This window comes from Mirounga leonina, unplaced genomic scaffold (genome assembly GCF_011800145.1).
Source record: "Mirounga leonina isolate KUSES-001 unplaced genomic scaffold, KU_Mleo_1.0 Mir_106, whole genome shotgun sequence".
Taxonomy (NCBI): domain Eukaryota; kingdom Metazoa; phylum Chordata; class Mammalia; order Carnivora; family Phocidae; genus Mirounga; species Mirounga leonina.
The window spans coordinates 3,683,602-3,696,294 of NW_023270232.1; the positions used below are offsets into that span (position 1 = coordinate 3,683,602).

General features: G+C 36.9%; 1 protein-coding gene across 4 annotated transcripts in view; it reads right to left on the reverse strand.

Moving 5' to 3' along the window:
• The window catches only part of LOC118017864 (probable E3 ubiquitin-protein ligase HERC4), a 131,367-nt gene that overhangs the window by 17,079 nt on the left and 101,595 nt on the right, over nt 1-12,693 (reverse strand). For all 4 annotated transcript variants that reach the window (XR_004681259.1, XM_035016194.1, XM_035016180.1 and 1 more), the window contains 3 exons: nt 11,308-11,406; nt 9,603-9,770; nt 9,212-9,355 (listed from right to left, as the gene is read on the reverse strand). Coding sequence is in view for 3 of the 4 variants with exons in the window: in XM_035016194.1 (XP_034872085.1) it covers nt 9,212-9,355; nt 9,603-9,770; nt 11,308-11,406 (411 nt within the window). In the remaining variant the exon portion in view is untranslated. The remainder of the gene's footprint in view (nt 1-9,211; nt 9,356-9,602; nt 9,771-11,307; nt 11,407-12,693) is intronic.

The window sequence follows — 12,693 nt, forward strand, 5'->3', positions numbered from 1 at the left end:
TTTCTAAACTTAAATGCAGTATAGGACATCACAGAGGAAAAAGATTAATTTGACCACTGGAGGGGTGCCTGGGTGGCTCAGTCTTTAACCATCTGCCTTCAGCTCAGGTCATGATCCCAGGGTCCTGGGATCAAGCCCTGCATTGGGCTCCCTGCTCAGTGGGAAGCCTGCTTCTCCCTCTCCTACTCCCCCTGCTTGCATTCCCTCTCTCGCTGTGTCTCTGTCAAATAAATAAATAAAATGTTAAAAACAAAGAAAACAAAAAAAAACCCACAAAGGGATCAAAGTGTTCAAGGGGATTAAGAGTACAAACTTCCAGTTATAAAATAAATAAGGGATATAAATTGCAGCATACAGAATATAGTCAATAATATTTTAATAACTCTGTACAGTGACAGATGGTAACTACACTTATCACGGTGAGCACTAAGTACTGTATATACATGCTAAATCACTAATGTTACATACCTGAAACTAATGTAATACTGAAGGTCAATTATACTTCAATTAAAAACATAATTTAAAAACTTAAAACATAAAATAAATACAAAAAAACAAGACGATCAAATGAAGGTGTATATAGTTAACAATGAGAATCCTAGCTTCCCTTTCCAGTGTTCAGAACACTACTAGAACACTGGCAGTCAAAGAGTAAAAAAACCCAAAGAGTGAAAAACTATATACGTTGACATTTGACGGTTCCCCCTTGAAATGCCCATACCTAATCACTCTATGAATAAGGACTTTAAATCATAAATGTGTTCGCCCAGGGGCACCTGGGTGGCTCAGTCAATTAAGTGTCTGACTCTTATCTCAGGGTTCTGAGTTCAAGCACTGTGTTGGGTTCCACACTGGACATGGAGCCTACTTGGGAAAAAAAAGAAAAAAAATGTGTATGCCCAAACTAGTAGCTTTTTAGTGTCATATTCTTTTTTTTAAAGATTTTTTATTTATTTATCTGAGAGAGAGAATGGGAGACAGAGAGCATGAGAGGGGAAGGGTCAGAGGGAGAGGCAGACCCCCCGCTGAGCAGGGAGCCCAATGCAGGACTTGATCCCGGGACTCCAGAATCATGACCTGAGCCGAAGGCAGTTGCTTAACCAACTGAGCCACCCAGGCGCCCCAGTGTCATATTCTTAAATGTGAATAAAAAGTCAAGGATCAGAAGAAAAAGATAAAAAAGAAATAAAAGAAACCTGGAGGAATAGTTGGTACTGTGGCGGAGGGGGGAACAAAAAATGTCAAACAACAAAAAAAGTACCCAGTATTCAACAAAAATTTATTAGGCATGCAAAAAAAGAAGAAATATGGCCCATTCATAGGAGAAAAAGAAATCCTATAAATTGTTGAGAAATCCCAGACACTGGATTTTCTAGATGAAGACTTAACCATTTCATTTTACTTATTTATTTATTTTTAAAAAGATTTTACTTCTTTATTTGAGAGAGAAGGAGAGAGCACAAGCAGGGGGAGCTGCAGAGGGAGAGGGAGAAGCAGGCTGCCCTCTGATCAGGGAGCCCTGATGTGGGGCTCGATCCCAGGACCCCTGAGATCATGACCTGAGCTGAAGGCAGACACTTAACTGACTGAACCACCCAGGCGCCCCTAAATAAACTGTTTTAAATACGCTCAAATAGCTAAGTAAACCATAGGGGCAGGGGAGTGGGGGGGGGGAGAGAAAAGAATAATAATGTCTCATCAAATAGAGAATATCAATAAAGAGATAGAAATTATGGAAAAGAAGCAGAAGCTTGTTTATGGAGCTGGGAAGTACAGTAGTAACTGAAACAAAAAACTCACTAGAGGGGTATAAGAGATTTGAGAAGGCAGAAAAAAGAATCCACAAACTTGAAAATAGGTCAGCTGAGATTATCCACTTTGTGGGACAACAGCAAGAAAAAAGAATGAAGAAATATGATGAGAGCCTATGAGACCTGTGGGATACCATCAGGTATACCATCATACAAGTAGCAGAGTGCCACAAGGAGAGGAGAAAATGAGACAGAAAAAACGTCTGAAGAAATGGTTGAAAACTTTCTAAATTTGATAAAAGACATAAATCTAACACCCAAGCAGCTCAACAAACTCCTACTATGACAAGCCTGAGATCCACATTCACACACATTTTAACCTAAGCATTGAAAGTTAATTATAAAAAGTATTGAAACCAGCAAAAGAGAAGCAACTCATCACATAGACGGGCTCCTCAATGAGACTAACAGTTGATTTCTAATTCAAAACGATGCACGCCAAAAGGCAGTGGGATGACATATTTAAAGGGCTGAAAGAAAAAACTGCCAATCAAGAATTTTACATCTCAGATAAAGAAAAACAGAGAGTTTGTTGCTATTAGACCTTCCTTAAAGAAATGCTAAAGTCCAAAAAGAAGAAGAAGATAGCAGGAAGGGAAGAACGAATGGGGGGAAATCGGAGGGGGAGACGAACCATTAGAGACGATGGACTCTGAAAAACAAACTGAGGGTTCTAGAGGGGAAGGGGGTGGGAGGATGGGTTAGCCTGGTGATGGGTATTGGGGAGGGCACGTTCTGCATGGAGCACTGGGTGTTATACGCAAACAATGAATCATGGAACACTACATCAAAAACTAATGATGTAGGGGCGCCTGGGTGGCTCAGTCATTAAACGTCTGCCTTCGGCTCAGGTCATGATCTCAGGGTCCTGGGATCGAGCCCCGCATCGGGCTCCCTGCTCTGCGGGAAGCCTGCTTCTCCCTCTCCCACTCCCCCTGCTTCTGTTCCCTCTCTCACTGCCTCTCTCTGTCAAATAAATAAATAAAATCTTTAAAAAAACAAAAAACAACTAATGATGTAACGTATGGTGATTAACATAACAAAAAATTTTTAAAAAGACAAAAAAAAAGAAATGCTAAAGTCCATCAGCTGAAAGGAAAGGATGCTTTACACAGTAACTCAAAGTCATACAAAGAAATAAAGAACTCTGCTAAAGGTAGCTATACAGGTAAATATAAAAGTTAAAATTACACTATTTTTGATTTGTAATCTTCTCTATATGGTTCAAAACTCAAATGTATAAAATAATTATAAATCTACATTAATGGGCGCACAATGTATAAAGCTGTAAGGTGTGAGAATAATAAAGAAAGGAACAGAGCTGTTCTAGGAGCAGAGTTTCTGTATACTACTGGAGTTGATATTAATTCAAATTAGACTGTTATAAATATAAGGTGTTAATTGTAACCCTCAGAGCAAGAACTAAGGAAATAACAGATCTCTCTCTCTTTCACTCTCTCTCTCAAATAAATAAAATCTTTTAAAAAAACCCAGCTTGAAATATAAATGAATTAAATTCTATAATCAAAAGGCAGAGACTAGCAGGAAGGATTTTTAAAAAACAAACCATTATTCAACGACAGCCGGTCCCTAACTTATGTTTGACATGATTTTCTGATTTTACAGTGGTGCAAAAGTGATAACTATATCAGTAGAAATCGTACTTCAAATTTTAAATGTTGCTCTTTCCCTGGGCTAGCAACATGCAGTAAGATACTCCTGTGATGCTGAGCACAACAGTCAGCCCTGCAATCATGAGGGTAAACAAACAACACACTTAATAATCCCTGTGCTTATACAACCATTTTATTTTTCACTTTCAGTAAAAATTAAGTGTGATATTCAACACTTGGTTCTAAAATAGGCTTAGTGTTAGATGATTTTGCCCAACAGTAGGCTAATATAAGTGTTTTGAGCATTTTTTTTTTTAATTTTATTTATTTGAGAGAGAGCTACAGCACAAGTTGGGGGGAGGGGCAGAGGCAGAGGGAGAAGCAGACTCCCCACTGAGCAGGGAGCCCAACACGGGGCTCAATCCCAGGACCCTGGGACCATGACCTGAGCCAAAGGCAGACACTGAACCAGGTGCCCCTGTTCTGAGCATGTTTAATGTAGGCTAGGCTAAGCTATAATGTCCAATAGGTTAGGTGTATTCAATGCATGTTGACCTATAAAATTTCCAACTTACAATGGGTTTACTGGAACATAACCCCACTATAAGTCTAGGAAGATCTGCATATGCCTATAAACCTCACTCTAAATCCAAAGACACTAGATTGAAAGTGAAAGTTTGAAAAAATGATATACTATGTAAATAATAGCCAAAGAGCTGAGTGGCTATACTACGAGATGAAATAGACTTTAAATCAAAAAGCATCAATTCATGAAGAAGATATATAACATTTACAAACATCTACATACCTAACAATACAGCTTTAAAATATATGAAGTAAAAATTGACACAACTGAAGGGAGAGATACAGTTCTAAAATAATAGTTGGAAGCTTCAATACCCCACTTTCAATAACAGATATAACAATCAGACAGAAGATCAATAAGGAAATAGAGAACTTGAAAAATACTATAAAACAACCAGACCTAACAGATAGCTACAGAACATTCCATTCCACAACAGAATACATGTTCTCAAGTGCACGTGGAACATTTTCCAGGAGAGAGACCATATGTTAGGTCAAAAAATAGGTCTCAATAAATTTAAAAAGACTAAAATCATAAAAAATATATTTTCAGACCACAGTGGAATAAAACTAGAAATCAACAACAGAAGAAATATGGAGACAGGGCGCCTGGTTAGCTCATTTGGTGGAGTGTGCAATTCTTATCTCGGGGTTGTGGGTCTGAGCCTCACGTAGGGTGTAGAGATTACTTAAAAATAAATTCTTAAAAAAAAAAAAAAAGGAAATATGGAGAATTCAAAGATGTGAAAATTAACACATTCCTAAACAACCAATGGGTCAAAGAAGGTATCACAATATAAAAACCTATATGATACAGTGAAATCAGTATTCATAGGGAAATTTATAGTTATAAACATATATATTAAAAAAGAAAAAAACATCTCAAATCAATAACCAAACTTTATATCTTAAGGAACTACAAAATGAAGAGCAAACTAAACCCAATGCTAGTAGTGGGAGATTATCAATGAAGATTAAAGTGGAGATAAATAAAATATAGAATAGAAAAAAAATACATAGAAGCAACAAAACCAAAAGCTGATTCTTTTAAAAGATCAACAAAACTGACAAACCTTTAGTTAGAATGACCAAGAAAAAAAGAAAGACTCACATTACTAAAATCAGGACTGGAAGTGGGGACATTACTATCGTTCTTACAGAAATAAAAAGGACTGTAACAGAATACCATGAACTATATGACAACAAAATAGATAATCTAGATGAAATGAATAAATTCCTATAAACATACAAACTACCAAACTGACACCAGAAGAACTAGAAAATCTAAAAACAAACAAACAAACAAACCCCTAAGACACAATCTATAACAAGAAACTGAATCGCTCATCAAAAAACCTCCAGGGGTGCCTGGGTGGCTCAGTCAGTTAAATGTCTGCCTTTGGGTCATGATTTTGGGGTCCCTCTGCCCCTCCCCCGGCTCATGCTCCCTCTCAAATAAATAAATAAAATCTTTTAAAAACCCCTCAAAATAAAAAACCTTCCAAAAGGGCACCTGGGTAGCTCAGCTGATTAAGCGTCCAACTCTTGGTTTTGGCTCAGGTCACCATCTCAGGGTTGGAGGACAGCCCCATGTGGGTCTCCACGCGCAGTGGGGAGTCAGCTTGGGATTCCCTCTCCTCTCTTTCCACCCCTCCCCCTGCGCATATGCTCTCTTTCTCTGTCTTTCAAGTAAATAAAATCTTACAAAACAAAAAAACCCTTCCAACAAAGAAAAGCCTAGGACCAGATCCTACCAAACATTTAAAGAATAAGTAACACCAATTTTTCCTTTTTCAAGAAATGGAAGATGAGGGTACATTTTCTAACTCATCTGTGAGGTCAAACTAACATGACACCAAAGACAGACAAAGGCATCACAAACACCAAAAAGAAAACTACAGACCAGTATCCTTAACAAATAAGGATAGAAAAATCATCAACAGAATACAGGTCAACTAAATGGATTATACACCACGACCAAGTGGGCTTTATCTCAAGAATACAAGGTGGCGGGGTGCCTGGGTGGCTCAGTCGATTAAGCGGCTGCCTTTGGCCCTGCTCGGCAGGAAGCCTGCTTCTCCCTCTCCCTCTGCCTGCTGCTCCCCCTGCTTGTGCTCTGTCAAATAAATAAAATCTTAAAAAAAAAAATTTAAAAAAAGAATACAAGGTGGCTTGACATAAGAAAATGCACCAATGTAATACATCACATTAATGGAATGAAGGAAGGAAAGCACACAATCATCTTGAAGCAGAAAAGGCATCTGAGAAAATCTTACTCTCTTTCATGATAAATATACTCAACAAACTAGACATAGGAGAGAACTTCCTTAACCTGATAAAAGGAATTTATGAAAAATCCACAGCTAACATCCAACTCAGATCAGGAACAAGAAAAGCATGTCCACTCTTACCACTTGTATTTGACAGTGTTTTGACAAAGTTCTAGCCAAGGCAAGTAGGCAAGAAAAAGAAATAAAGGTATTTAAATTGGAGGGAAAGAAGTAAAATTAAATCTATTTCATTTGTGGATGCCATGATCTCATATAAAGAAAATCCTGAAGCATCCACAAAACCACCTATTAGAACTGATAAATGAATTCAGCAAAGTTGCATGATACAAGATCAACATACAAAAAGCAGCTTGATTTCTATGCCCTAGCAATGAACAAACCAAAAATAAAATTTCTGAAAAAGTTCAATTTATGACATCATCAAAAAGAACAAAACGTTTATTCAACACCTTCTCCATCAAATCCTTAATGGCCTTTTTTGAAGAAATGGACAAGCTAACCATAAAATTCATACAAAATTCCAAGAGACCCCTAATAATCAAAACAATCTTGGGTGCCTTCGGCTCAGGTCATTATCTTGGAGTTCCAGGATCAAGTCCCACATCAGGCTCCCTGCTGAGCAGGGAGTCTGCTTCTCCCTCTGCCTCTGCTCCACCCCCTGCTCATTCTCTCTCTCTCTCTCTCAAATAAATAAAAGTCCTGGGATTGAGCCCTGCATCAGGCTCCCTGCTCAGCAGGGGGTCTGCTTCTCCTGCTCACTCCCCCTACTTGTGCGTGCATTCTCTCTCAATAAATAAATAAAATCGTAAAAAGAAAAAGAAAAAGAATTAGAGGTATCAGTATGATCTTGTGTCTGGAAACCATAAGATGTGTACATAGTTATAGCTCCTAGTTCTTTCTGTCTGCTGAGAATCTGAAAGCAATGACTCCCTGGTAGTAGTGAGTACACTTAGCATCCAGAACACGATTTCTAAATACCATTTCCATCTGAAGAAGTCAGGGCTTTTAAGGAGAAATGGCTATTGCCAGGGCTGGGATAAACACAAGAAGAGCCCGGAACATTTGTTGTACTAAATGTAAAGAATTAAGGAAAAATGGGGACATGTCAAAAGTACACAAAAGAGGAACAAGTTCAACAGGGCTCCCATTGGCCAAATCAAGATATAACTGAAAAGGTCTCACAGAAATCCATGATAAAGCTTGTTAAAACTACCCCTCCCGGGCGCCTGGGTGGCTCAGTTGGTTGGGCGACTGCCTTCAGCTCAGGTCATGATCCCGGATACCCTGAATTGAGTCCCTCACTGGGCTCCCTGCTCAGCAGGGAGTCTGCTTCTCCCTGACCCTAACCCCTCTTGTGCTCTCTCACATAAATAAAAGCAAATCTTTAAAAGAAAAAAAAAAAAGACTGCCCCTCCCCTGGTTTTAAAACATTACCTCTCTGTAGAACTGAATAAAGGCCCACAGAACTCTTTGTGATCCTAGCAGGACAGGCTTCCATCCTATCCATCTGCCACACCATTAACAAACTACCCTAAGAGACCAAGCCAAGGAGGAGACTGTAATTCAGTCAGATTGTCCACCTCCTGGGGTGACTGGGTGGCTCAGTCGGTTGTCTGCCTTTGGCTCAGGTCATGATCCCAGGGTCCTAGGATTGAGCCCCACCATCGGGCTCCCCGCTCAGTGGGGAATCTGCTTCTCCCTCTGCCCCTCCCCCCCACTTGTGCTCTCTCTCAAATAAATAAAATCTTAAAAAACAAAACAAAACAAAACTCTCCAACCTGTAGAGCTCCCCCTAGACAAAGATGGGATAATATGAGCATCAATAAAGATAATAACTACAATGGACTAAAAACATCAAATATACTTAAATCCATGAATAAATAATAATATTTGAAAACAAAACTAAAAAACAAATTGTCACCGCTGAAGTATGCCAATGAACAGATTCATTCTTTTGCAAAATTGGCAACTGAAGAAAGAGAATCCTTCCCCATATGAATTATACTACTAAGGAACCAAATAGTAGATGTAGGGAAATTTCTCCATATAGAAGTATCCAAGCCAATAAAATGAAATATAAATTTAAGAGTAGCACCATTTTTGCAACCTAATAAATTAATGAACCCAGGCACTGATCAACGACTGCTAACATGACAAAGGACAGCAAGCCTCCTGAAACAATGAATAAATAACACATCAAGGTTTTTAGAACCGATAGTAAATATTCCATTCAAATTTCTTTCAACTCGTTCTGTAACTGAACCATCCCCATTTCATTTATAGTCTCTAAATCAAGGGTAGCAAACTTTTTCTGTAAGGGGACAGATGGTAAATATTTTAGGCTTTGTTGATCAAAGGGTCTTTGTCTTAACCACTCAACTCTGCCTCTTCCAGTTGTAGCTAAAAAGTAGCCATGAACAGGTAAATGAGTGGACATGACTTTCTTTACAAGAACATGTGTGGAAAAGAATTTAGCTTATGGACTATAATTTGCTGAGTAGTTACCTCTGCCCTAAATGATAAGATAGAGAAATCAATGATTGCTAATGATAAATTAATTCTTCCGAGAGGAAAAGTTAATCTGGTAATTATCATCTAATCCTCAAATCTAAATCAGCAGGAGGAAAGGTCACCATCATTCTCAGGCTGACCATTCCTTTAATTTATTTTGCTAATTTGAAATGTGTGAGAAGTATTAAGGTGTTCTGATGACTCTGAGTCCAAAAGTTTGTAATTTTTCAAACTGTAATAAAGCAAATCTCTGAATATGTTAGGAATCCAGTAATAACTTTTATTTACTGAGTCAACTTGACACATGTAGGTATACATACATAGGTATATTTCTAAAATTATTCTTAGATTATTCTAAATTATCTCTAAATTAGAAATAATTTAGACAGTTAGACCTCACCTTATCAGAAAACCAAATGAGCCTGGAATCTTCGTAATACCTAAACATGCCATATTTAGGATCCAACAATTCTCTCATGATGAGCAAGAAAAATTCTTTGCGTACTCCTCCTGCATCAACAGCATCTTCTCCAACAAATATAACCTAAAATAGCATAATGCAAACACTGAACGTAAAGAAATGGAAGTATATTCTGGAGAGCCAAGAGAGAGCGAGAGCCCATAACATGTAATTTATTAACAATAAATGCTCAGCAATTAATAGTTTAAAAAATTTAAGAAGTTTTATACAGTAAATTTTTATACATATCTACTATATAAAACTTAATTTTTTAAAACTATTAATTGCTGAGCATATACTGTGATATATATAACAGAAAATGTCAAATTACCTTGAGTGGCTTTTTGTAGTCTATATTCTTTGTTTTCCTAAGGACTTCCATTGCATCTCCTACAATATTTTCTCTACGTACAACTAGAATTAAGCAGGGATTCACAGATTCAATCACTGGGAGAAAAAGAGAGGAGACATTCTGTCTGTGGGCCTGGTCAATAGCCATCTAGAAAACAAAAGATTAAAATTTTAATAGCGATGCTATAAAGAAACTAATGTGACTAGGTAAGCTAACTTCTACCTATTGATTATAATCCTATATTTATAATTCCTATAATACTACCTATACTACTGAATTCACAGAGCACCTAATACAGTTGTAAGCTTAATAAAACTGTATTCTCAGCATAAAGAGTGTCCTTTGGAATGTTTTTAGATTGAAGTATATCTAACGATACCATTAAACAAGCAAGGAACTATAATATAATATGGTAAATCTGAACACTGCTATTTCTCGAAAAGTAACAGGGATGAAGAGTGAGAAGAAAAAAAAGAAAACAGCATGAAAACAACCTCTAAAGAGAATAAGGAACAGCCTGGCTAAGTAGTACTATAGAAATTCATCTAGTACAGTGATCACCACATGTGTTCACAAACCAAACATTTGTCCTCTACCATCTAAAACCTTTGGTTTTTTTGTATGGTTTTCCTGTGTTCTTGGTCTAAAATGGAATATACTATATATTAAAAGCACGAGGCAATTATTGTTTTAACAAGGACCATCCAAAAGCTGGTTCGCCAGCTGTTAGTATAAACCCTACAAAAATATTTATTTCTTCTGTTGATGAAAATGGATATAAGCACATCTCTAAAATTCCCCTAGTATTTATGCTTTAAATATCTGGAGGCATTTAAAATACTAAATGCATTTATTTTAAAGGAATGAAAATAACTGTCAAAATTGGGGTGGGGATAATTTTTTTAAAGCATTTTTAGAATATTAAGTGCTCAAGGTTTCTTGCCATCCTTCTCTTAGTCCTTAGCTTCTACCATCTGATACTCTATGCTAGAAAATAAAACTCAAAAACTTTTTAATTTACAGGCTCAAAAGATAAAGCAAATCTACTGTAGCTCTCAAAGTCATAACATAAATCAGTTAAAAAAATCTCATTATAAATGAAAAAATGTTCAACATAGAACAGAGCAGGTTGGGGGAGAAAAGAGAGGGAGGAGCAGGAGATGACCAATCTTAGGAAAATGCCTTTTTATTACTAAAAACTTTCTTCAAGGAAACTTCATATCCTCCCCCTAACAAGTGATCAAATTCCTCTTACTTTACTTCATCTCATCTCTAGTTACTTCCATTTTTTACCAAGTATATAAATATGGAATATATAATGAAGCAAGATTTGAAACAAACCAATGTTTATCAAGGAAACTAGTAAAACTTTACAAAAACTGCGTATTTTTGTAACAAAAAAGGCTCATACCTTTTTTTAGATATAAAATGATTAAAGGCTAAACTATTCTATTTTCATTTAAATATATATAAGTAGCCCTCATAAGAATATACATGTAACCAATACAACAGTCTTCTTTATAAGGTACCAAAGGTACTTTGCAAAAGCCAGACCACTGAGGTACAGAATGTTCCCAAGGATTACTGATTATAGACAAACTTCAAATATTTACTTTTTAAAAAACCTCACAGAAACAATTCAAAAACCATTCTCAAATCAGATTTGTATTAAACTGTATTTTACCTGCATCTGTAACACTGCATCTGTTTGTAACAGAGTAGTTTTTGCTTGGGCATCAAATACAAATGGATATGTGCAGATTGTAACAGGGATATCTGCCAACTAAAAATAAAAAATTAACGTATTAGTACAAATTGATTTGTGATATATTTTTTTGTAGGTGCTGTCATTTCTTTTAAAGCTGATCACATTCTTGGTTTATTCACTTATCTGCTGTTCAGGAATTATAAATAAAACATATTGCTTACTTCCAAATATGGAATTTTTACTGATAATCAGGTGAGGCACTGGAATAACCCCAATTCCCAATAACCCCAATTGTAGGAGGGAATTGTATACTTCAAAGTCCATACAATTGTAAATTCCAAGATTCAGTGAATTAGGCTGCAAATATATTCTAAAACTGGGGGCTCCTGGGCACCTGGGTGGTTCATTCAGTTAAGCATCCACCTCTTGATTTCAGCTCAGGTCATGATCTCAGGATTGTGAGATCGAGCCCCACATCAGGCTTCATGCTGCGCATGGAGCCTGCTTAAGATTCTCTCTCTCCCCCTCTTTTCCTCTCTCTCCCCTCCCTCCCTCCCTCTTAAAAATTAAAATTAAAATAAAATAAAATTGGGGGCTCCTATGTTAAACACATTACCCAGTTCTTATATTTTAGGACTACTCTAGCAACTGAGGCCAATAATAAGCAATCTGATTATTCATTCATTTAACAGATATTTATTGTATGTCATTAGAGTGCCAACAAATAAGTCCAACAATCTTTCATTCATTTAACCTACAATATTAGCACCACCAGTATTATTTTCTGTCAACCCTTAAAGTTGAGAAAACTGACCCTATTATTACCATTATCACACATTAATCACTTTATATTTATCCTAGCCAAGTAATACAGTGATTGATCGCTAAGTATTTTAACGATGCAGAAAAATACAAGAGCTATGCATTTCCAGCCACAGATTCTTGCAGTTGGAGGATTCCTACCAGGTACCCAACAAGGCAATGTTTTTGTGTCAGCCCTGAAACAGAGCCCCCTGCTGTAAAGTTTCTGTGAAGACAATACACCATGAAACAATCCACTTCGTAAGTGCTTAGGAAGTTCTCTTTATTTAAAGTCTGAATTCACATTTCTATACCTTACTATGCATTACTTCATTTGTATTTCAGTCTTCATTGCAGGAAAGCATACACGGTTTAACATATTTCAAGTCCCCAGGCTCTCTCTAAATTGTCTTTCTTCCACACTAAACATTCCCAGTTTGTCCAGCCATTCTGAATATGGTTTCCAGCCCTTCTCCATCCTAAATGCCTTCTTTTAAATGTATTTTACCTAAGTCTCTCTTAACGAAAACAAACAAAATAATTCAATGGGGCCCAAACAGT